The sequence below is a fragment of the Ascaphus truei genome, chromosome 7 (assembly GCF_040206685.1).
Source record: "Ascaphus truei isolate aAscTru1 chromosome 7, aAscTru1.hap1, whole genome shotgun sequence".
In the NCBI taxonomy this organism is placed as follows: Eukaryota; Metazoa; Chordata; class Amphibia; order Anura; family Ascaphidae; genus Ascaphus; species Ascaphus truei.
Window position 1 is genome coordinate 73,951,873 of NC_134489.1, and position 26,509 is coordinate 73,978,381.

The 26,509-nt window shown below is 41.9% G+C and overlaps 1 protein-coding gene across 1 annotated transcript in view; it reads left to right on the forward strand.

The window, feature by feature from the left end:
- The window catches only part of LOC142499998 (dynein axonemal heavy chain 11-like), a 362,984-nt gene that overhangs the window by 258,686 nt on the left and 77,789 nt on the right, over positions 1-26,509 (forward strand). The window contains exons 58-59 of the mRNA XM_075610053.1: positions 6,844-6,978; positions 25,304-25,477. Of these exons, the coding sequence (XP_075466168.1) occupies positions 6,844-6,978; positions 25,304-25,477 (309 nt within the window). The remainder of the gene's footprint in view (positions 1-6,843; positions 6,979-25,303; positions 25,478-26,509) is intronic.

The window sequence follows — 26,509 nt, forward strand, 5'->3', positions numbered from 1 at the left end:
TGAGAGAGAGAGTGTGTCTGAGAGAGTGTGTCTGAGAGAGAGTGTGTCTGAGAGAGAGTGTGTCTGAGAGAGAGTGTGTCTGAGAGAGAGTGTGTCTGAGAGAGAGTGTGTCTGAGAGAGAGTGTGTCTGAGAGAGAGAGAGAGTGTGTCTGAGAGAGAGAGAGTGTGTCTGAGAGAGAGAGTGTCTGAGAGAGAGGGAGTGTGTCTGAGAGTGTGTCTGAGAGAGAGAGAGAGTGTGTGTGTCTGAGAGAGAGAGAGTGTGTGTGTCTGAGAGAGAGAGAGAGAGTGTGTGTGTGTGTCTGAGAGAGAGAGAGTGTGTGTGTGTGTGTCTGAGAGAGAGAGAGAGAGAGAGAGAGAGAGAGAGAGAGAGTGTGTGTGTGTCTGAGAGAGAGAGAGTGTCTGAGAGAGAGTGTCTGAGAGAGAGAGAGAGTGTCTGAGAGAGAGAGAGAGAGTGTCTGAGAGAGAGAGTGTCTGAGAGAGAGAGTATGTCAGAGAGAGAGAGAGTGTGTCTGAGAGAGAGAGAGTGTGTGTCTGAAAGAGAGAGTGTGTCAGAGAGAGAGAGAGAGAGAGTGTGTCTGAGAGAGAGAGTGTGTCTAAGAGAGAGAGTGTCTGAGAGAGAGAGAGTGTGTGTCTGAGAGAGAGAGTGTGTCAGAGAGAGAGAGAGTGTGTCTGAGAGAGAGAGAGAGAGAGAGAGAGAGTGTGTCTGAGAGAGAGAGAGAGTGTGTGTGTCTGAGAGAGAGTGTGTGTGTCTGAGAGAGAGAGAGTGTGTGTGTGTCTGAGAGAGAGAGAGTGTCTGAGAGAGAGAGTGTCTGAGAGAGAGAGAGAGAGTGTGTGTCTGAGAGAGAGAGAGAGAGAGAGAGAGAGAGAGTGTGTGTGTGTCAGAGAGAGAGAGAGAGAGAGAGAGTGTCTGAGAGAGAGTGTCTGAGAGAGAGTGTGTCTGAGAGAGAGAGAGAGAGTGTGTCTGAGAGTGTGTCTGAGAGAGAGAGAGAGTGTGTCTGAGAGAGAGAGAGAGTGTGTGTGTGTCAGAGAGAGAGAGAGTGTGTGTGTGTCTGAGAGAGAGAGAGTCGGAGAGGGGAGTCAGAGTCAGAGAAAGAGTGTTAATGTCAGGGAGAGTGAGAGGTCAGGGAGAGTGAGAGTCAGGGAGAGTGAGAGTCAGGGAGAGTGAGAGTCAGGGAGAGTGAGAGTCAGGGAGAGTGAGAGTCAGGGAGAGTGAGAGTCAGGGAGAGTGAGAGTCAGGGAGAGTGAGAGTCGGAGGGAGAGTCAGAGGGAGCGAGAGTCAGAGGGAGAGAGAGAGTGTCTGAGAGAGAGAGTGTGTGTCAGAGAGAGAGTGTGTCTGAGAGAGAGAGAGAGTGAGTGTGTCTGAGAGAGAGAGAGTGTCTGAGAGAGAGAGTGTGTCTGAGAGAGAGAGAGTGTGTCTGAGAGAGAGAGTGTGTGTCTGAGAGAGAGAGAGTGTGTCTGAGAGAGAGAGAGTGTGTCTGAGAGAGAGAGAGTGTGTCTGAGAGAGAGAGAGTGTCTGAGAGAGAGAGTGTGTCTGAGAAAGAGAGAGTGTCTGAGAGAGAGAGAGAGAGAGAGAGTGTGTCTGAGAGAGAGAGTGTGTCTGAGAGAGAGAGAGTGTGTCTGAGAGAGAGAGAGAGAGAGAGAGTGTCTGAGAGAGAGAGTGTGTCTGAGAGAGAGAGAGTGTGTGTGTCTGAGAGAGAGAGAGTGTGTGTCTGAGAGAGAGAGTGTGTCTGAGAGAGAGAGAGAGAGAGTGTGTCTGAGAGAGAGAGAGTGTCTGAGAGAGAGTGTGTCTGAGAGAGAGAGAGAGAGAGAGAGTGTCTGAGAGAGAGAGAGTGTCTGAGAGAGAGAGTGTGTCTGAGAGAGAGAGTGTGTCTGAGAAAGAGAGTGTGTCTGAGAGAGAGAGTGTGTCTGAGAGATAGAGAGTGTGTCTGAGAGAGAGAGTGTGTCTGAGAGAGAGTGTGTGTGTCTGAGAGAGAGAGTGTGTGTGTCTGAGAGAGAGAGTGTGTCTGAGAGAGAGAGAGAGAGAGAGAGGGTGTGTCTGAGAGAGAGAGAGTGTCTGAGAGAGAGTGTGTCTGAGAGAGAGAGAGAGAGAGAGAGAGAGAGAGTGTCTGAGAGAGAGAGAGAGTGTCTGAGAGAGAGAGTGTGTCTGAGAAAGAGAGTGTGTCTGAGAGAGAGAGTGTGTCTGAGAGAGAGAGAGTGTGTCTGAGAGAGAGAGTGTGTCTGAGAGAGAGGGTGTGTGTCTGAGAGAGAGAGTGTGTGTGTCTGAGAGAGAGAGTGTGTCTGAGAGAGAGAGAGAGAGAGAGAGTGTGTCTGAGAGAGAGAGAGTGTCTGAGAGAGAGTGTGTCTGAGAGAGAGAGAGAGAGAGAGAGAGAGAGAGTGTCTGAGAGAGAGAGAGAGTGTCTGAGAGAGAGAGTGTGTCTGAGAAAGAGAGTGTGTCTGAGAGAGAGAGTGTGTCTGAGAGAGAGAGAGTGTGTCTGAGAGAGAGAGAGTGTGTCTGAGAGAGAGAGTGTGTCTGAGAGAGAGGGTGTGTGTCTGAGAGAGAGAGAGTGTGTGTCAGAGAGAGAGAGAGTGTGTCTGAGAGAGAGAGAGAGAGAGAGTGTGTCTGAGAGAGAGTGTGTCTGAGAGAGAGAGTGTCTGAGAGAGAGAGAGAGTGTCTGAGAGAGAGAGTGTGTCTGAGAGAGAGAGAGTGTGTCTGAGAGAGAGAGAGTGTGTCTGAGAGAGAGAGTGTGTCAGAGAGAGAGAGTGTGTCTGAGAGAGAGAGAGTGTGTCTGAGAGAGAGAGAGTGTCTGAGAGAGAGGGAGTGTGTCTGAGAGTGTCTGAGAGAGAGTGTGTGTGTCTGAGAGAGAGTGTGTGTGTCTGAGAGAGAGAGAGAGAGAGAGAGAGAGAGAGAGAGTGTGTGTGTCTGAGAGAGAGAGAGAGAGAGAGTGTGTGTGTGTGTCTGAGAGAGAGAGAGAGAGAGAGAGTGTGTGTGTGTCTGAGAGAGAGAGAGAGTGTCTGAGAGAGAGAGAGTGTCTGAGAGAGAGAGTGTCTGAGAGAGAGTGTCTGAGAGAGAGAGTGTGTCTGAGAGAGAGAGAGAGAGTGTGTCTGAGAGAGAGAGTGTGTGTCTGAAAGAGAGAGTGTGTCTGAGAGAGAGAGAGTGAGAGAGAGTGTCTGAGAGAGAGAGAGTGTCTGAGAGAGAGAGTGTCTGAGAGAGAGAGAGTGTGTGTCTGAGAGAGAGAGTGTGTCTGAGAGAGAGAGAGAGAGAGAGAGTGTCTGAGAGAGAGAGAGTGTCTGAGAGAGAGAGAGAGTGTCTGAGAGAGAGGGAGTGTGTCTGAGAGTGTGTCTGAGAGAGAGAGTGTGTGTGTCTGAGAGAGAGAGAGAGAGTGTGTGTCTGAGAGAGAGAGAGAGAGAGAGAGAGAGTGTGTGTGTGTCTGAGAGAGAGAGAGAGTGTGTGTGTGTCTGAGAGAGAGAGAGAGAGAGAGAGAGAGTGTCTGAGAGAGAGTGTCTGAGAGAGAGTGTGTCTGAGAGAGAGAGAGAGTGTGTCTGAGTGTGTCTGAGTGTGTCTGAGAGTGTGTCTGAGAGAGAGAGAGAGTGTGTCTGAGAGTGTGTCTGAGAGTGTGTCTGAGAGTGTGTCTGAGAGAGAGAGAGTGTGTCTGAGAGAGAGAGAGAGAGTGTGTGTGTGTCAGAGAGAGAGAGAGTGTGTGTGTGTCTGAGAGAGGGGGAGTCAGAGTCAGAGAAAGAGTGTTAATGTCAGGGAGAGTGAGAGTCAGGGAGAGTGAGAGTCAGGGAGAGTGAGAGTCAGAGGGAGGGAGAGTCAGAGGGAGGGAGAGTCAGAGGGAGGGAGAGTCAGAGGGAGGGAGAGTCAGAGGGAGGGAGAGTCAGAGGGAGGGAGAGTCAGAGGGAGGGAGAGTCAGAGGGAGGGAGAGTCAGAGGGAGGGAGAGTCAGAGGGAGGGAGAGTCAGAGGGAGAGAGAGTCAGAGGGAGGGAAAGTCAGAGGGAGGGAGAGTCAGAGAGTCGGAGGGAGGGTCGGAGAGTCGGAGGGAGAGTCGGAGGGAGAGTCAGAGGGAGAGTCGGAGGGAGAGTCGGTCAGAGAGGGAGAGAGGCAGGGAGGGAGAGGGAGGGAGAGAGGGAGAGGGAGGGAGAGAGGGAGGGAGAGAGTCAGAGAGAGAGTCGGAGAGAGAGTCGGAGAGAGAGTCGGAGAGAGAGAGAGAGTCGGAGAGAGAGAGAGAGAGTCGGAGGGAGGGAGAGTCGGAGAGAGAGAGGGAGAGTCAGAGGGAGGGAGGGAGAGTCGGAGAGAGAGAGGGAGAGTCGGAGGGAGGGAGAGTCAGAGAGAGAGGGAGAGAGAGAGGGAGAGAGAGAGGGAGGGAGAGAGAGTCGGAGAGTGAGTCGGAGAGACAGGGAGGGAGAGTCGGAGAGGGAGAGGGAGGGAGGAAGAGTCAGAGAGAGAGAGTCGGAGAGAGAGAGAGTCGGAGAGAGAGAGAGTCGGAGAGAGAGTGAGTCGGAGAGAGAGTGAGTCGGAGAGAGAGTGAGTCGGAGAGAGAGTGAGTCGGAGAGAGAGGGAGAGAGACTCAGAGATGCCAAGTGTCAGGAAGAAAACATTAATTTTATCGTTGGTCTTTTTTTTATATATATACTGTACTTTTCGAAATAAACCTACGTTTCTATGAAAATTTAAGTTTTTGTTTTTTTGCGGCCCACCTAAACTTAAACCTTGTTTATTTGGCCCATGTTGGCCTTTGAGTTTGACATGCTTGCTGTACATTATATCAGGATTTGGGCAGTAATCCATTTGCGGGTTTGTGTGACTAACATTGCGACAAAATGTATTACCGACCTTCAGGTATTGAAAGAGTTAAAGCCGCCAATCCGCCACACATTTCTAGATATATTTTTCACAGGATTGGAACCGGAGGATCTCCCAGAGCACAACCGTGTTATTTTCCGGTCCAGGGATACCCCGTTTCCTGATGTACTTATCAGTGAAGTTACTGGCATTACTTCCTAGTTTCTCAAGGGAATTTATTTATTTTATTTATTTATAAAATGTTTTACCAGGAAGTAATACATTGAGAGTTATCTCTCGTTTTCAAGTATGTCCTGGGCATAGAATTAAAATGACAAATAATGCATGGTTACAAATACAGTTACATAAATGAACAGGGTATACATTATATACAATACATTGCATGCACAGTTAGAGATAATATATATTATAGGCTTATGTAACAGTTACAGACCAGATTAAAATGTGAGACAGCCTTAGTTTTGAAAGAACTTAAACTGGTGGTGGATGTGAGAGTCTCCGGTAGGTAGTTCCAGTTTTGGGGTGCATGGTAAGGGAAGGAGGAGCTGCCGAATAACGTGTTGAGCCTTGGGACCATGAACAGTCTTTTGGATTCAGATCTCGGATGATAAGTGAAATGGCCATCCAATAGGAAGCTGCCGTGGATGACCTCGCGGTTTCCTAGTGGCTTGTGGGACTTGTGACTATTTTGTTTCTGATGGGGCAGGGACGCCAGTAACTTCATCAGTGAGCATTTTAGGAACCCCCGGACTGAAAATACGACTGCAGCTCTGGAGTAACCCCTGATTCCAACCAGTTTAAAAATAATAATAAAAAAAACAACCCAAAAGATTAGCTGCCACTAGGATTGCTGCTTTAAGACAGAAAAATGATTTACATTCATCAAAGTGAGTTAATTGCTATCATAGTCGATAACACATCATCAGACAAATGCCTGCATTTAGCTCGTTTTCCTCGGCGAATCAATTTATTTAAAATTGAATTTTACTTTAACGTGAACTATGAAATAAGTTTTGAAAGGGAGCTGATGATGAAGAAGAAATGCAACAGGCATTTAATAGGTAGAACAACGGCACGATAATTAACGGGGCATGCATAAAGATTCATGCTTTGTACCAAAATTTTAATTTTGCACATAAATGTGCCTGATGTAGGCAGCATTTAATCACCTAGCTGACAGGAGTAACTACTTTCATTTAACCTTGACTGAAGATCATGAATTCTAACAGGTTTAATTGGGTACATCATTTAACAGAATGAACAGAGCAAATTTTTCTCAATTCATAGGTTCTGATTGACATGCACCAGCAATACTGCGTTGTACAATTAAAGCTGCTCTGTATTCCAGGCTTGGGCAACAATTGCCATAGCGATGTGACACTGTTTGATCACGGTGGCACTGAAACTGTGCTGTATTTCCCCTTGTTTTGAAAAGGGCAATACTTTAAAAAATGGGAGATGTTCTCACTTCATTTTATTTGACATTAATCACATTATTATGCACAAAGTGTAAGGGAAGGGACAGATTTGTTATTAGAGAAAACAGAGAGAGCTATTTTTTTTCTCTTCCTTTTTAATCTACTTATCGCAATTCTTAGGCGTAGTTAATGATTTTAACTGGCAGGTATACTTAACCACTTCTCTGCCAGAGTATGTGTTGCAATTCCTCCCTCCTCCCAACTGTAGTTTAAACATCTCCCACAGTTAGAACATTGATTACATTAAAAAAAATGTATCTCCTAGGCATTGTCAAATTTACATGTTTACTTGTCTTAGGTGGAAAACATCCACGTCTACACTACTCTGGCTAAAGAATTTAAGATTTTTTTTTCAGATTTAAAAAAAAAAAATTAATGGTGGTAATTTTTTTTAATTCATTCTTGTTTTGCTGCCGTAACTTTTGCTGATGGTATTATTGACGTTGGGTTAAAAAATAAAGAGTGTACATATTTAGGATGCTGTACAATTAATGTTCCAACAATATACTGTACAATAGGACAGCGGTGATAATTTTCCTTGTTCATTTAGTTTCTTATATTGATGTTCAATGTTTTCATTTAAAGGAACTAGACACAAACCTGGCTGTCTTTACAACTGCATTCGAAAGAGCTACAGCTGAGAAAATCCGCTGTCAAGAAGAAGTGAATAGAACTAACAAGACTATTGAGCTGGCCAACAGATTAGTTAAAGGTCTAGAGGTGAGGTCCTACAGGGCAGGCTAATGAAGCAGCCCACAGAAAGCACTTCTTTGTTATACACTACTGATCTGGCAATAACCGAGGCACTTAGCAAAGAACCTGATGAGCTGAAAAAAATTATGTCATTATCATGCATTTATTTTCATGGTAGAAACGTGTTTTTGACCTTTACGTTTTCAACATTTTGCTACACTTCTTTACAGAGCTACGGCAAGAATATCAAATGACTACCAGGCGTAGTAACCAATAAACGTGGAATATTAAGTATTATGTATCCACTATAAACTTGATTAATTAAAATGCAGAGATCGCTCATAACAATAAAACTATGTTAATGATGCTTTGCAGCACTGGTGTGCCTATGAATATGATGTAATCATGCTAGTTAGTTAACTCATATGGTAATTATTTAAAGATTTTAAATTGTTGCTAATCCATGGAATATCTTTAAAAAAATCCCTACCTTTTGTTGTTCCAGAAAGGATTACTCGCCAATCCCCTTCTTTACCCGACAGCTATTCTAATCCATTCACTAATCCGTTCAGGTTCCAACAATGTCCATTTTAAGATTAATTTGGAGAATATTTCTTTATGGTTGACTGGTAGTCAGTGTGTTATTCCATTGTAACAGGCTTTGATTGAATTTCAATTGCGTAACCAAATAAATGGGAGGCAAAGGTAGATAATCCAGTGGCAATGATTTATCTGAATTTTATATATTGCCCAGAGAATTTGATTAGACAATGACACAACTCCCAGAAGACCCATTGTGGAGTATTTTGAGATTTAGAAGGTTGATGTTCACAAGTGTTTGATTTATCTAGGCACCTTCATATGTGCCTGTGTGTGGAAGAGGAGAGGGAAAATGAGACGGGTTATAAAGTAACATTCACTGACTATTTATAGATATATATATATATATATATATATATATATATATATATTATTATTATTTTAAATTCGAGTCTTGAAAAAGAAGTGTTTTTGAGCCATTTCGCAGAAAATAATTTAGATTATATTAAGATGAGCTCTGCTTTTACAGTGCTACTATAAATGTATTCTGTTTTATAGACTAACTAATAAAATCCCTGCATTTGCTACCCTTGGCTCATATTGTGGCCTATGATGAGGTGGTAAAAAGTGATGAAATTCATTAGGAGTAACACAATGATGTTATTACTCTAGATTTGAAAATAGTGAATTAAATATATGTTACACATTTTCTATTACTAAAATTCCATTGCTGGAGAACCACTTCAGTTGGAGAACATGTTTAGAAATTTTCTGTGAATAGTCTTATTACAATTTTAGAGTTCGAGAACACTGATTATGTTTTTATTATACTGCATCTATTATCCGTTGGGTATCTAATGAAATAGACATTTACCTCCACACATTAGTGTTTATAGCAGTGCAACTGTTTTTTTTTTTTTATTAAACTCAAATTATTCCACTTGTGGGAAATATCACAACAATATTTCCCTAGAATGGACTTACATAGTACTAAATATATAAGAGAAATTACAGTATTTATTTTAGCAGGTGGAAGTTAGAAGGAACAGCTAACAAAAAAACTAGTCTATAGGGCACTAAGGATAAAGATAAGTATATAGTATTCTTATTAAACAAATCTACAAGGGTTCCCAGTTTATTGTATATTACACACCAGAATGTGACACAACAAAGCAAAAAAAGTACACATTTACATGAAACTGTTAAGCAAACATACATATTTAACCAGTAACAGAAATATACTGTATCCTTCAAACTATCCATTACCTGGCAGTAAATGCACTTCAAGACTTTAACTTTTCCTGCAGTGTATTGAATTATTCAGGATTCACTGCCACAAGAAGATTATCACTTTGACAACACCCCATCAGTAATTATCTTTATTTATATTTGTTTTTGTTTTTTTACCATGGCAGCCGTACTGGCTGAGAACAGAACAGTAAGCAAATAGCCTCATGAAATTTACAATAGATTGTATTTTTCAGTTAGAAAATCCTCAATTGCTTACAACATATGTCAGAGACGATCGCGTACACTTTTCCATTTCATCTTTTCTTACTCTTTGTAGTACTCTCTCCATCATATGTTCTAAGTATATTAGGAATGTTATACTTTTTTTTGCATGTTGACATATCCATATGAAATATTTCAGCACTACTTCTGTGTGAGTGGTATTTTCGTGGGTCAATAAATTAAGGTGTATAGGGAGAGTGAGTGGCTCAGTGAGCAAAGACACCGACTGGCACTGAGAGTTTGAAGCAGGGGAGCCTGGTTCAATTCCCGGTGTCGGCTCCTTGTGACCTTGGGCAAGTCACTTTATCTCCCTGTGCCTCAGACACCAAAAACATAAATTGTAAGCTCCACGGGGCAGGGACTTGTGCCTGCAAAATGTCTCTGTAAAGCGCTACATAAAACTAGCAGCGCTATACAAGAACATGTTATTATTATTATTGTCATAAATGGGTAAATACTAATACTTGGATTGTAAGCTCTTCAGGACAGGGACTCCTTTTCCTATTGTTACTTTTATGTTTGACGCGCTTATTCCCATTGTGTTCTAATATTATGTCCCGTGCATTACTGCTGTAAAGCACTTTGTACCTGGATGGCACTATATAAATATACATATACATACATACATAGATATCCATGCTTATCCTCTAATAATATAATCCTTCTTTTTTCTCTAACTTTCTAACTCGAACTTTTTTTTAAACCCCAATTATACCAACGTTAAAATGAACATCCCTATATAGATAGGAATTGTGCCCAGGCCAGTCATAAAACTGAAAGAATACATACTATATTATTGCTGCACTAAATACACAACCTAAAGGGCTTGCAGTCTATTTCTTCCCGAAACCACAGGAAAAATAAAACGACTTGTCCAAAGACGCAATCAGTTAGATGGCAATGGACCTCAAGCTTGGGTCTACTATTTCTTCCCAAAGACAAATCTGTTACAAGAAGGACACTCCTCCTTCACAGATAATAGATCATCGTAACCTAATAATAGACGTGTCAGGTGGAAAACAGTCCAACAAGCTTGATAAATTCTCCATGTTATTTGTTGGCTCATTGCTCTCTCATGAAGTGTGAATGCTGCGTTATTTAACCTCTCACGTCCTATGTGGCAAAGAGCACACAGCTCCTAGACAAAAAAATAGTATGGTGAAAGTACTCCAAAGGCATGAGCTATTACATATACAGTATCTGAACAGTGGCAACTTATTGCTGATCAAGTGAAATAACATATATTTGCCCCAGATTTCAACATTTGGTTTCTGTGCTGAACTATTCCAAGAGCAATACAGTCCTTATAACAGTAACAGATCTTAAAGACATTACACGAAAGTAGTCACTTCCTCAAATGAATCATTCAACATTGAACTGTGGCAAAGCTAATTCTGTAATTGTAGATTAGGATACATCATTGTTAATGGTACACATGATGTCCCAGAAATAACTAAATGTTAGTATTTGTAAGCACATCAATAACTGTGCAAAAATGACCCAATTTATTTATAAAAGTGTTTTCTAGATTCTGGCAGTAAAGTTCCACTTCTCAAAGTACATGGTTCTTGTTTGTATAATAAAGTTGTTTTTATTTATTTATTTTAAAATAAAAATTTGATGAAACAGATCTTTATATTATTTATTTATTTATTTATAAAATGTTTTTTACCAGGAAGTAATACATTGAGAGTTACCTCTCATTTTCAAGTATGTCCTGGGCATAGTTAATGACAAATAATACATGGTTACAAATACAGTTACATAAATGAACAGGGTATACATTATATACAATACATTGCATGCACAGTTAGAGAAAATGTATATTATAGGCGTATGTAACAGTTACAGACCAGATTAAAATGTGAGACAGCCTTAGATTTGAAAGAACTTAAACTGGTGGTGGATGTGAGAGTCTCTGGTAGGTTGTTCCAGTTTTGGGGTGCACGGTAAGAGAAGGAGGAACGGCCGGATACTTTGTTGAGCCTTGGGACCATGATCAGTCTTTTGGAGTCAGATCTCAGGTGATAAGTGCTGCATGTGGTAGGGGTGAGGAGCATGTTCAGATAGGTGGGTAGCTTGCCCAGAAAGTATTTGAAGGCAAGACAGGAAAGGTGAACTTTGCGCCTAGACTCGAGTGATGACCAATCTAGTTCTTTGAGCATTTCACAGGGATGTGTGTTGTAGTTGCATTCAAATAGGTTATTAAATATGCGGTTACTGATGTGAATAGATCTTAAGGCAGACATTTTTCTGTATGAAACAGAATGGAGCAAGCATAGGAAGACATGGAACAAAATATATATATATATATATATATATATATATATATATATATATATATATATATATATATATATTCAGTGGTTGACAAATCACTAAAAAATCTACTCGCCACACAAAAAAATCTACTCGCCACCTAGTACCAAACGTGTGCTGCTTGGGCCAATATTTACTCGCCTGGGGGTTAAATCCACTCGCCCGGGGCGAGCAAATGTATAGGTTTGTCGAACACTGTATATATTATACAGAAACAGATGGCACTCACATAAGTATTAAAGGTAGGTGCTTATCCCATAGGAAAGGATATATAACAGAATTCCTTACCAGGCAGACCAGGAGATCCAGGACCACGCATCAAGAAAAGAGACAGCACTCGTAGTAAAGTACTTTACTACGAGTGCTGTCTCTTTTCTTGCTGCGTGGTCCTGGATCTCCTGGTCTGCCTGGTAAGGAATGCTGTTTTATATATATATACATATATATATACATATATATTGAATGTCAGACCATATTTACTATAGGATGCTGTCAAAGGACAGTTTCTGGCACCTGAAGAGACATTGCTGCCTATCCAAGTGTATAGGCGCCTCAGGTGTCAAATGGCAGAGCACAACTTGGTAAATATGGGGTATACTTTTGTTGCAATAATTGACATAAAGAAAGTAATGCTAGAAGAAAAATGTTAAAGTAAATTATATTGGATATTGACCTTGTCTTCACAAGAAAAACTACCCCTATTGTAATAGAGAAAAAAATCTAGTAGAAAATATAAGCTTGTTAATGTTAAGCCTATCTTTAATAAATACAAAAACTAATGTGAAAAGAAAGACTAGTACTTTGGGGGAAAAAGCACCTTTTAAAAGTTTGTTCTCTGGTTTCTCTATTTAAGTTGACTTTACCCCTTTGCATTCAAGGTCATGTGATCTCCCACCGGGTGTCAGGAACAGAGAACGAAGCCCTCTCCTTCCGTTCCAATCACGATTGCTACTTTTCATAGCGCCACGATTAGCTTTAGGCACAAGCAAATAACTGTGGCATGATGTCCATGTGAATGCTGTAAGGGCTCTGAACTGGTGATAATTAGATGTGGCCGAATGTGCATAATTTCAATACACAAATTATTCGCAGAGTTTGGGGCAACATTTGATTTGTAGACAAATATTCAGGACATTTGAGCAAATGTATGCAATTCCGCCGGTGGCCACCATTTGCACATTCCACCTGTCTTTCGATTCGCTCAGACCCTGAAATATAGGTATAGAGAGTGCCTTGGGATATATGCTTATAGGAGTCATTTAAATATAGTTTGCATATCCTATTAGCATATATCCCAGTGCAAATAAAGTACTTAAATATTAGGTGCTACTATTTTATTTGGACTAATAATAGATATTATAGGACACGCTTGTGATGGTAGGGGTAGCCAGCGTCACATAACCTGGCTGGCTTCCCCAATACCGTGGTAATGGCTGCCTCTGTGAGGCTCATTTGGCTGGAATATACTGTAATGTTTTGTGTGACCCCATTCAGAAAAGAGCTGATCACTGTGTGATATCTGGAAGGGGAAAACTGTATGTTTGTGGGACAGGGGGTGGTATAATAAAGAAAGGCACTTTTATTCCCTCTGTTAGTATGTTCCCCAAACAGTTAGCAAGCCAGAAAATTGTCCATTGTGTTTTTGGCATGTCTTCGTGTGCCGCACCAGTAATTCACTTAGCTGGGCTGCATGCGAAGAAATGCCGGCTTGTGGCAGAGGCTGGCGGCGGCTTTAAGATCTGGACAATGGGGAGCGGGGAAGGGCTGAGATGCAGGCTCGGGGAACTGGTTCTCGGCAGAGCAGAGCCATTGTTTCCCCGAGACACTGCAGCGCCTACTCCACGGGGAGTATGGGGCTGGCCAAGGGAACCGTTGCCGGGACTCAGCCCTGGAGGTACGATTCCCATTGGCCAGTTCTAATCTCCCACTCGCCGGCATCTCACTCCCCTGTGGGCGCTCCAGGATGCTTAAGACGGCCCCCTCCTTTGATGTGCGAAGCCAGATGAGCTCTTGTCCTCTGATTGGCTGCCACCTCACGATCCGTGTCCCGATTGGATGGCAGCCCCTGCTCCATGTTAATTATAGCAACCGAGGGCTATATAAGGAGGGCGGCCGATCAGGGAACCAGAACAGTTTGGGAGTTGATCTGAGACACAGCTGGCGTGAGATTCAAAAGTGCTTTGTCTGAAATAGCACTGTGCTTGACGGAGAAGCCGAGGAAGAAGCCATTCAGGGCAATCCTACTGAAGCAGGCCCCTGCACCTAGTTGAGGCTAGTTTATTGTCCCCAGAACCCCAGTTGATGAATGTTTCACTGTGTTTATGTATTTTGTGTGTTTGCTGGCTTGCCAGAATAAACTTTTGTTTATTCCATTATTGTGTCCTGTCTGGTGATAGTGATCCCGGTGGTAAAGGTGTTAAAAGTACAGCTTAACCCCGTTATAACGCGATCCGTTACAACGCGAATCTGCTTATAACGCGATTCAAGTGTGGCTCCCAATTTTCGTATTTATGAATACAGTACAACACGATTATTGGTATCTTAAATACTTTATTGTACAATACATACAATTGTACATTATTTCTAACGCGATCCGCTTATAACGCGATGCGATTCTTTGGACCCCAAGCACAGCGTTATAAGGTTGAGCTGTACAGGTCTCCCGTGACAGCGCTTTCGAGAGTTCTCTCTCTTCCTCCGGTCAGCAATACCGATTTACTAAATATTCCATGAGTTTAACACAGATATAAAATCCAAAATAACAATCTAAGGCAGATGAGGTAGAGAAGGAACGACAGAGGGAATGTTATAGAAACAGACAGGGCAATAAATTGATGAAAGGGATTGTGAGAAATCTGGAGAGCATGTAGGACCATGCATTCATCATCAGTGTGAAGGAGGGTTCAGGTGCAGGGGGGAAAAGGGGGTAAATTGTAAAATTAACAGAGTGTCAGGGAGAGACATTACATACAAATCTGATGCGTAAGAATTTGTATGTAAAACAGTGCGTAAGAAACCCCATATCAGTATTTAGTTCTCTTTTTTTGTGTCAAGGAGCATTGTCATTTTGAGTTCAAATGTTTTCCGTTCTTGAGTGCTTTTAAACATTCTTTTGAGAATTTAGATTTTTAAATCATTTTGAAATGATCTTACTGTGAGAAGTGATGTCCCACTGGAGTGCAATATCTTCCTTATTCGTGGTGTGTTATTGTGTGTCTGTGTAGGTTCACTCTGGTTCAAAGTTTTTGTATTGTTTCAACAATGTAGCATCCGTGGTCACATTTTGTACATTGAATCATATACACCACATTCCTGGATGTGCAGCCATGTGATCCATTGAATGTTCTATGTGTGTGACTGGCTGTGGGATATTGCCATATATGTTTGCAGCATGTGTTGTTGTATGGTCTTGTGCCCTTGAATCATACCCATTCCCTCCTCCTCCCCACCCCCTGGCCACACAATCCCAGCCACCATAATCCCCCCCCTCCCCATCCCCCAAATACATACAAAACCCCGCCAACACCCCAAATACAAATTGAACACCCCCCCAAATACATATAACCTCCCCCAGCCCCCACATATATTCAACCCCCCAAATACATTCACCCCCCCAAATACATACAAAAAAAACCAACCCCCAAATACATATAACCCCCCTAATAGATACAAAAAAATCTCTACCCACCCAAATACATACAACCCCCCCACCCCCAGATACATACAAATCCCCCCACCCCAAAATACATACAAACCACCCACATACCCCAAATACATACACAAAAAGACCTACATCCTACCTTGGGGATGGTCTCAGCCCTGGCTCTCCCCAGCTGTGTGGGCCTCAGAGAGAGGCCCTGCATGGGACAATGATGGAGGCCCGCAGCTGGGGAGAGCCGGGGCCTGGCCACTGGACAAAGCAGTTGGGCCTAACCTCTAGCCTGGCCCAACTTCTTTTCCCAGCCTCCGGTCCTCTCATTGCCACCGGGTCCCGGCTCTCCCAGCTGTGGGCCTGAGTCATGGCGCACGTTAACATCAGAGGCTCAGCATGGAACACTATCAATGAGGGTGGCCGGCAGCTGGGGAGAGCCAGAACCTGGCGACAAAAAGAGGACCAGAAGCCGGGCAAAGAGATTGGGCCTGGCCAGAAGTCGGCCCAATTGCTTTGTCCGACTGCCAGGGCCCCCGCAGCCACCGGGCCCAGGACACTTGTCCCGGCTATCCCCCTTTGTCTGCAACCCTGTGTATGTGACCGCTAGTGGTATGTGTGTGGTTGTTTCTTTCTTTTTGTATTGGAGCAGGTGTTCTCGTGAAATTTCAATGCAGATGTGATTGTTCTGGTAAAAGTCTTTGGCAACCCTTCCGGTTCAATGATTCAGTCAGGCTTGTGAGATGCCTGTTCCAGTCTTTAGTGTTAGAGCATATTTAGTGATATCTTATTGCAATGGATGGGTGATTCAAATCCATTCCCCGGAATGTTACGACAAAATCCATCCCACCTATTAAAATCCGTCTGCGGATTAGATACTACAGCCACCCCCTCCCCCCCCCCCCCCCCGGCCAGCGGGCCTGGGACACCAGCCCCAGCTGTCTCCCCCCTCTCGGCGGCCCTGGAGGGCTGCAACATAAAGTTTGGGGATTTTTAATGGGATGGTTTGAAACAGATATTCTAGGCAGAATGTTCATTCATACAGTGAATCCTACCTATCCAAGATATGATACACTTATTCCACATCTTAAGATCATTTTCTATGGCTTTTGCCAGCAGGATGGATTGAGGGGAGATATTGTACATAGAGGGACCATTGCGAAGGTGAAAAGTGTCCCAGCTTGCAAGCTGTGTATTAACCGTTGTCCCATATGCAAGTCGTGCTCACCGGTGTGCCGTACGTGACCGATAATATGGGCTTCGGACATATAATGGTTCCAGTTTCTTGTCTCTCTTAGTGAGTTGAACATACCTTGGATATATACTATTATTGAGTTGGTGAAGGTTTTGTAATATGTATGGAGTAGGCTATCTGGGCCCGGGCTTTTTCCATTAAGCAGTTATTTTATTACTTTTTCTATTTCTTCCCATGTTATAGGTGCGTCAAGACTAAGTCTCGCCTCAGGGTTAATTGTTTTAGTTTTAACTTCTCCTCTGAAATTTTCTACGTCTTCTTCAATATATGCCTCCCTCCTATTTTGTGTGCTTTCTATGTTGTTTCGTTTTTCATCGCATAATCTGATTTCTTCTTTAATAATTTTTGGGTCTTGTGATGCCATTCCGTCCCGTTTTTGAATCTTGTTAATATTATACTGACTTTGTTTTTGTTTTAACTGATTGGCTAGCAGTCTATCCATCTTGTTCTCATAATATTTGTGTTTAAACCAGAGTAATGATTTTTCTATTTTTTGTCTCGTTAAAAGATTACATTTTCCTCTTGCTGTTACTAATTCTGTCAGTGTCTTTCTATCCGCTGTTCTTTTATGCTTTGTTTCTCGGTCTTGTATAGTCTTGCTCGGTGTCATAATTTATTTTTCTCTTAGTTTTTTTCTCAAGAAAGCTTGCTGAATAAAGACCCTTCCCCCTGATTACACTCTTGTCAGCCAGCAATGGGGTTGTTGGGAATATATTTTCAATATTGTTTTCTGTGAAATTGTTTTTGAGTCCTTCCTCTATTATTATTATTATTATGATTCTTTTTCCGTAAGGACTCATTTCATCTCCATGTCCATTCTCCTTTTCTGTGTGAACCCTGCCCCCATATCAATTTGTAGAGTTACTAGGTGCGTGATCTGACCACGTAATATTGCCGTTTTCGTATTTTAGTCACATTAATTTGGTCTATAAATAGGTCATCTATCCTGGAATAGCTATCTTGTGGTTATGAACAGGGCGTATAATCCTTCTCTGACGGGTTTAGTACCCTCCATGTATCAACTAGCGCGTGCTGGTTTAAAGTTTTGATGAGATATTTATTCTGTTTCTTGCTAGTTTTGGTATGTCCCTTAGAGGTATCTAATGCCAGTTTCAATGCTATATTGAAGTCCCCTCCCAGATATAGTGCCCCTTCTCTAAATATGTTAATAATTGATAGTACTTTCTCTAGGAAATCTATCTGTCCCACGTTTGGGCCATATACATTTGCTAGCCTGATGTTTAGTGGCCCCATTAATATTAAAACTGACTGCATTTTTTTTCTGCCTCCCCCCATCTTCTCCAGATCCCCTCTTTCATCATAACTCCTCATCATCCCTCCTCAGCTCTCCCCCTCATCATAATCAGCTCTCTCTCCATCATCACCAGCTCTCCTCTCATCATCACCATCATCATCAGCTTTCCCCCTCATCATCATCGGCTCTCCCCTCATCATCAGCAGCTCTCCCCCTCATCATCATCAGCTCTCCCCCTCACCATTATCAGCTCTCCCCCTCATCATCATCAGCTCTCCCCCTCATCATCATTAGCTCTCACCCTCATCATCATCTCTCCACATCATCATCTGATCTCCCCCTCATCATCATCTGATCTCCCCCTCATCATCATCTGATCTCCCCCTCATCATCATCTGATCTCCCCCTCATCATCAACAGATCTCCCCCTCATCATTATTAGATCTCCCCATCATCATCATCATCATCATCATCATCATCATCATCATCATCATCATCATCATCATCATCATCATCATCATCATCATCATCATCATCATCATCATCATCATCATCAGATCAGCAAGGAGCATACTCTAGCAGCAGGCACCGGAAGTAATAAAGACTTCCCGGTCAGACCACTGGGACGCGCTCCTCCCCTGCCGTCTTGCTCTGCCGCTGTAACAAGTGCCGATTCTTCTACCAGCTTCTCCTTTAATGCCGATGGTCTGCCACCGCATACCATCTCCCACCGCCTGGCTCTACAGGGAGGGGAGAGAGCGGGCCCTCGAAGAAAGCGGGCTCCCAGGCTTTGCCCGGGCTATAGCTACGCCCCTGCTGATGTTCCTCCCTTTCAGTTTTTCTTTAATTAGGATGTACCTGCCCCCCAAGTCTTTTTTAATGGTGATGTCTTGGTTTTTACTAAGCAGTATGCCCACCCCATTTTTCTTGGTTCTGGATGAGCTGTAAACACCTGGCACTGTACCTTTATCTACAATTTTAGGCTCTTTGTCCCTTTTAAAATGTGTTTCTTGTATAAATATGATCTTACTTTTTAGTTTTTGAACTCCGCAAGAGCTCTCCTTCTTTTTACCAATGAGTTTAACCCTTGCACGTTTAGCGTACTTATTTTATATGCCATGTTTATTTTGGTGTTTGGGATCGCTAGAGGGAAGTGATATCCCAGTAGTAGTTACTTTCACTGTAAGGGTCGTTACCACCTTTGGTACTGTATTTTCAGCATCTCATTCACCATCTCTGTGCTGGCACTTTGGATACACTTTTCATGCAACACTTGACTTTTTAAATACAAATGTACATATACTTAAACAACATAAATAAACAAAATTCTGGGATCATTTTTTTGATCTTCCATTTCCTGTGAATCTTTCCCCTTTTTCACCTCAAATGGGTGGCTCTGCTGCCAAAAATTGGTAGCAGTTAGTGCCAGTCCTGTGTGCACCAACTCTTGGTGTATTGGTCTAGGGGTTGAGAGTGCACCCCCATACAATCCGTCCACACATGTTTTTACAGGGGTTCCTTTTAATCTTCTGTCCACTCCAAACCTCTTTTCTATTTTAGTTTTTATCATTTCTGTTACCCGTTCTTATATATATATTTTCTTAGCACCCATTATGGTGTTGGCGCTATTTGTTAACACGAATATGCTAACCACCTTATTCCTGTTTTGACAGGTTAGTCTATCAAACATTTCTAGACCTATTATTTATTGCCCTTAATAAAAACTGTGTTTAAATCCTTTATCCTACCTTTTCCCGACAGCTTAACCGTATACACATTTCCTTATCATAATTAACTAGACATTTTTATATCTCTTTTTTCTTTTACTGTCATAACTGGAGATAATAACATTCCAGTTATTAACTTTAACATTAGCAAATTATGTTTCAAAACTTATTTTGTTTGTCTTTAATTTTGTCTCAGTATCTATCTAGCGAGTCGCATTCTCAGCAAAGTTCTGCCATCTTTGACACCAAGTCTCTTGGCCTGACAATAAAAGCACATACATATAACAAACTGATGCATTTTATATGTATATTTACGGCTCTTCACTCGATGATCTTTTGATTTTTTTCTTGGCCAAGTCCTGCTGTCCGCCATTGTTATTGGTCTTTTTTACCCTGTCCACAGTATCCCCTTGTTGCCTCCTCTGGCTCGGGTGTTTCTGGCGAATTCTCGTATCTATAGGAATACCGGTTTCGTTCGGGTCTTTGGTCCAGGGATGTTACAGTAAGTCACTCAAAAAAGTCTCTGGGTTTTTCTCCGTATTTAAGGATGGTATTTTTCCCTTGCTGCATAATGGATTAGCTTGGTAGGAAATTTGCATTTGTATCTCACATTAGCTTTTTGCAGACACATTGTGATTTCCTTAATTTCTCTGCTGAGCTGTAGGGTTAGTGTAGAGAGGTCATTATACAGTAGTATCGTCACTCCTTCATGCTCTATGCTGTTAAGGTTTCTGGATTTTTGCATGATTGCTTCCTTTTCAGTGACGTTGTGCAGTTTTATAACCGTGTCTCTCAGAGGGTCTGGCGGTTTGGATCTAAGTGCTCTGTGGGATCGGTCAATCTTCCATTAATACTCCTTTGGTTCACCTGCCACGTGGGAGAATAGTTTTTGCAGATAGGGCCCAAGCTCTGGAGTTTCTATTGTTTCTGGGATGACACAGACTCTTATATTGGAGAGTCTCCCTCTGTTATCCAGATCCTCAATGTGCAGGAGCATGTTTTGGATAGTTTCCCCCTGCTTTTGTATTTTATGTACCATTTGCTCCTGTGCTACTGATGTTGTGCCTGCTTCTGTCTCCAGATCATCAAGTTTGTCTCCCAGCGAGGCCACATCTTTCTTGATCTCAGTCAGTTAACTTTTGACCATTAATGTTATGTCCATTAAAAGGTTTTTTTATGTCCTGCTTTGTTGCTAGATTTCAGGACTGCTTTTGTAGCATATTCTACATGGTATTCAGCCATTTCAGCTCCTTCCTCTGTCTCAGGCGGGTCTCATGGAGAACAAGATGGTGCCCGTGAACTTACTGGACTCGCCTCAGCCCCGTCTCCGCTCACCTGAAGAATTGGTGGGTGATTTCGGCCGTTTTTTTATGTTGGGCATCTTGTGCAGTTGTGGGAAACTGTGCATTTGTTTTCAGCAGGATCGGAGTGTTTTTGCTTATTTGACTTCAGTTATTGTCCCCCTGCATACACAAAGCGCCATCTTAAGTAGCCATCCTGTTCGTCACCAGACCACACTTGTAAACTATTTTGAGTTTAATTGATGGATGGAATGAATTGAAGGACTCTGGAAATTGTTTTAGATTTTCTTACCTCTGTCCATATTATAAATAGATCATCAACGTATCTGTAATATTTGTAAGGTTTGTAGAGGCATGTGGCTAGGAATCTCTGTTCAAGATCTGCCATAAAAGTAGCCCCACAGCTATTTCTATTTAATTCATATATCTCAGGTGTCCTCTCTATTTCTCTCTCTCCATCCTTTTCAACATCCTCTGCAGAATTCATTAGGGTTTATCCAGTCAAGATCATGTTTTGATCTAACTTGCTCAAATGACAGACTCTTCATTTCAGTTCTTCTCCTCTAGGTTGATCTCTCAGTCTCTCTCTCTTTATCACTCTCTCTCATCCTCATCCTCTTTCCTTTTGGAAACCAAGCCACAAACTTTGGATGACCCAGAGCAGGGTCTAATTTACTCAAAGGCTAAAGAGGGTGCTAAGATGAATATCCTGGTCAAGATAGGAAAATATACTAAAAGCAAGTCAAGAAAACCAAAAAAGATTAGTCAAATGGTCAAGCTTTAGTCATTTTAATTACTTAAAGAAGTCATAGTGGTGTCCAACACTTCGGTGCATACAAGCACGTTCATCAGGGATACATTGTACAGCAAAATGACAGATATTTATACCATCAACAATTACCGACCACCCACCTCCCTCAGATGCCATGATCAGCCTCTGAGCTCCGAGATGATGAAGTCATGACGCTTAGTATCACAATGCGATGACATCACAGCACCATGGGCATCCCCATGAGCAGAAAGAAGACACCTAGGAGTAGGAGCATCACTATGACAATGTGTCAGCTGGGCTGTGATGGGAGCTTTGTGACAGGCTATTAATAATACGCAAAAATATATATAATATATATATATAACTGGGTTGAACTGGGACGAGACTTAGATATGATAAAATATAATTTATTCCTTGATAAAGGTGAACACAACAGATTATACAAATAACAGGCAAAATATGGACACTTACTTAAAGATGGAAATGATGAAACAGTCACATGTGGACTGGCAGTTCATACAGCAATCTTCATAATCATCAAGACACGAAAAGACATTTTAGTAAGGGGTGACTCTGACTTAAATACCATGTCAAACTCATCTCTTAACCCTAGATGCCGAAAAGGCTAGCGAAAGTCTTTGAAGTTGTTTGACTTCCAGTGTTTTAGTGTGAAGTTTCTCACTTAAAAATTCAGTTCCTTTGGTCCCTGGGCCAAGCATAAACAATTAGGCAATTTAGCCTTTGATCACCAGGCTATGTAAATTCTAGCAAGATGTCCTTCCTGCTCATTATCATAACAGAGCGAGTTTGCAGTTTTCACAACAGACTCAAAATTCCATATACACTGTAAATAACTTCATAACTTCAGTTCAGTAGTACTCACTGGCGAGACATATTAATACATTCCATCACACCTGACGCTCCCAATGAGACTAAATATTACCATGTAGTACTAAAATTAAGAGAGATATTAATATCTGGCTCTTAGTATCTGTTAGATATCAAGTGTTTAGAATCATTAGTTGGGGCTAAGTCCCACAAATACACCTATGTAACTCTTAGCACGTTCAGCCAAGGACATCTCATAAAATTCTTATATTTAATAAGGTCACCCATTCTGATTTTCTCCTTGGGTAGCCGCACCCCTTGCCCCCATCAATAAATCCTTTGAAGCAGGGACCCCTGGGTAGGGGACATTTGTCACCTGGTTTTAGATTACACACTCAATGCCCCAGACCTCTTGAAGCAGAGACGTTTGTAAGTGTGAGTTATAACGCTCACAACCCACTCTAGCTTCCTGCAAACAGGTATTAATATACTGTACACTAAAACCCCTTCTGCTTTTCACATTCAACTTCAATCAAGCCTTTTGAAGTCCAGATTTTCTGAAAAGACACAATACAGTTGTATTTTCTTAAACTGTAGCTTATTAACCCCTTAAGCCCCAGTGGGTGTGGTGCAGACACTGGCATAACAATAAAACATGGGGACAGGGGAATATACATTTTCATGTTATAACAAGGGTTAAATCACATTTCTGGACCTCAGCCCAGTTAACCGCTGGCTTCCCAGGTGAGGGTAGAGGGTGTCCAATTGGGGTGTAACCCCTTTAATCCTGGGCCAAATCCTCACGACCGTCACATGGGCCACAGGCACAGAAAATGGACCAGAGTCAAGATCTGTGATAAAGAAGAAAAGACCCTATAACAACAAATACAACATAAAAGATAAAGTAGGGCAAATGAAAACATTAAGATTGGATGAAAAAATATTCATAAGCATGTATGCAAAAACTGAAAATAAATTAACTAAAACAAGTTTTTTTTATATATATACAGTAGAAAAAGGTAACTATATTGCAAAATCCCAAAATGTAATCATTTTAAAAATATGATCAAAATGAATCTCTAACTAAAAGAAATTACAAATAACATGTAAGTTCAAAATCATCCTCGAGTCCATGCGGTTTATGACTTTTGAGTGTGAAGATCCAATAAGCTTCAGTTGCAGAAGCAATTGATCAATGTCCATCCTCTCTACCCATAGCTGAAATGCATCGAGGAGACATTATGCCTTTGTTCTCTACAGTGCTTGAGTAGAATTGTGTTTCCTCACGTCTTTTGATATTGCTACGATGCTCAATAAAGCGTGTCTTAAGCTGTTTTGTTGTCTTTCCAATGTAGATATGTCTACATGGACATTTAAGCATGTAGATAACGTGTGTTGTCTCGCGTTATTCTCTGGCAAATATGTAATTTGGTCCCATCAGCAGAGTGACAAAAAATCTCACCTACAATGAGCGAATTACATACTGAGTAACCCTAGCATTTGTAACAGCCAGGTTTTTTTTATAGCTTAGAAAGTGTTCAATAGCATATTTGTCTTACTCGTATGGTTAAGACAGAGTATCCCAGATTTCTTCCTCTGTTATATGCCAACATGGGTCTAGCTGAACAGAATGAACCAAGAACTGGGTCAGCTTGAAGAATTGGCCAGTGTTTGATAATATTATGCTTAATTAATGTGGATGATAAGAAATCCCAGTACTTGTAAGGGGAGGGATGGCATGACGTAAGGCCGAGGGTCCCCTCCCCTAAGGTGCCGTGATGTCGGGCCAGGGGTTAAGTAAGGGATACCTAGGGAAAGGGGAAGGGATCCTAGCTTCCTCTTTCTTCTAGGATTTACTGGAGTGAAGTCCCACCCACTCACCCTGTTTTTAGGCATGAGGGATGTCGGCATTGGAAAAAAAGATTTGGATTCTGCTTAGTATGGTCGCAGCTTGGGGTATATGTTGGCAGGAGTAATATTTCTGTGGGGTGGGGACTCTGTCAATATTGGCTCCTGGAGGGAGGTCGCAGACCTCGGAAGTATTTTAGTTGGGGAAGGTGGTACCATTCCGGGCTGTGGCGGCTGAAATGGTGGTGATCTTCCAGATCGAATTTGTGGAAGGCTGTACCATTCCTGACACGGTTTGGTAGTGGTAGTGTGGTTGCGACCTTCCGATGGGGTCTCTGTGAATTCAGACTAAGGTACTGAATGGCTAGATGAGCATGAGCCCTCGAGCTCCGGAAGATGTGAGTGGAGCAATCTGGCTGGGTCCTTAGTTGCGGATAAATATGAGATATTTATCTGTTGTAATAAATAAAGCTGTGGCTGTTAATTTCTACCAAGAATTTGTATGGTGTGTTTATTGGGATTGGGAGAGGGGTCCGGCTCGAGGCATGGGCAAGTCAAGTTATTCTCAAAGGGGAAGATAAACCGGTCGTCAGTATCAACATCCTTCATTTTACTTTCATAGGAATGAGCCCTTAGTATACATCTATCCAGATGTTCCTTAGTATAGGCATATACCAAGTGTTCCACATTTTTGGTACACACTGTTACATTGAGTAGGCAACGAAACGTGGGGCTTCTGAGTATAGGCTTTTTATTTAGCCTTAAAACGTGGAGCACAAAAAAAACTTACATTCAGTGTATGTGCAAAATAGCATAAAACAGTTTACCTTCAGCAGTGTTTAGAATAGCCCATACAAACACTCCATAACATGGCTGAGCCCTTGGTCCACAAGGCTCAGTCTTTAAGCAAGAAAAGTGGTCTGAGATTCCAGTAGCAGCATGGTCCTGCAGGGTTCCAGGGTAAGAACCAGACTGTAGCAAGTTTCAGGCCTTTAAACCCTGCTAAGAATGCAGCTGAGATCTGGCTAATTACTTCAGGCTGAGATTTAACCAGCTCAGTGCTGGACTCCGCAGCTACACATGTAAAATAATTAGGTACTGAAAATTCCCTACTAAAAAAATCTACTGTTTTTTTTTTTTTCTCTCTTTCTGCTTTCTAAGAATACATGGTAGATAAATCTTTCTAAAATATAGCCCCCAAATTACTTTCTTTTTTTACCAATTTTTAATAAAAATGTTTTTAATAATATTCAGAATTTTTGTTTATATCCAGCACAGTACCACTTTGATCAGTTATTTTGTGGAATGAATTATAATATTATAATATCTGTTTATCTACTCGGCAGTCAGAAAATGTCAGATGGGCTCAGTCTGTGGCACTTTACCATGAACAAGAACAAACCCTGTGTGGCGATGTTCTCCTCACTGCTTCGTTCATCTCATATGCTGGCTCATTCTCCAAGAAGTACCGCCATGAGCTTGTTGAACACTTGTGGATGCCATATTTAAGAAGTCAGAAGGTATCTACTTCCCTATGCACACATGATTTTTAGTATTAAAATGCACTTGTGGATTTATGAAAGAGGGCCCTGTTTACTGAAAATGCGCAGCTCTAATTGGCGCACAAAAAAAAATCAACTTCAAAAAAAAATCTGGCTCCCCAATCAAATGTAATCATCCTGTTTTGATTTTTTTTTGGGATCATAAAGAAAATACGTTCTTTTCTTAGGCTGAGTTCAGACAGGCTGCGATGCGACGTTCTTACGTGCACGCTCGCCACTCTTTCACTTTGGTGGGTGGGAGATGAGCACACATCGCCCAGCAGAGAGGTGCGGACGCGGGGAAGCGTAGCAACCTGTCTGAGCTCAGCCTTAAGTCGAGTGTTTTCATTATTAACCTATCCTTCCTGATCATAGAACTGTACCAATCATGATTAGGTAGGTTCTTTCCACCACAGGTTTGAACTTTATGTTTAAAAATTAACCTTGGCCAATTATTTAAAATTACTTAGTGAGCATTTTTTTTTTAAACTACCAGCCCAGACAGACCCCTTAAGCAGCAGTCCGTGCTTATTGTCCCTTTTTTACATCTTAATATAAGAGATAGTGTATTGTCCTTTCCAAAACTATTTTTATTGTTTAAATCTGATACTTCATTAAGGAGATATAATTTTCTGAAATATTAAGTGTTTGAGAGCTTATCCCATTGGGATGCAGTCTAAAGGTTACCATGGAAATATCAGAAACCAAAGATTAGGAAAATCATGGGGGTTTTTTTTTTTTTTTTAAAGAGCAGTACAAGTTAAGGAGGCAATATACTAACAGTATATGTGTTAAACTCATATAGGCCTCTGAAGGGCGTTGCTGCTTTAAACATGTTTGTTATTTATCAATTTTAGTCCTAGTTTGGACTACTCCTCTTAATTCAGTGCTTAGATTCCTACATCAACCTATCTAACCTATTATGGTACCAAAGAAGATCAGAGGCAGCAGGCAGTGAATGCAGACACCAGGACACCTCAATATGAACATTTACCAGGATCTCGGCTTCAG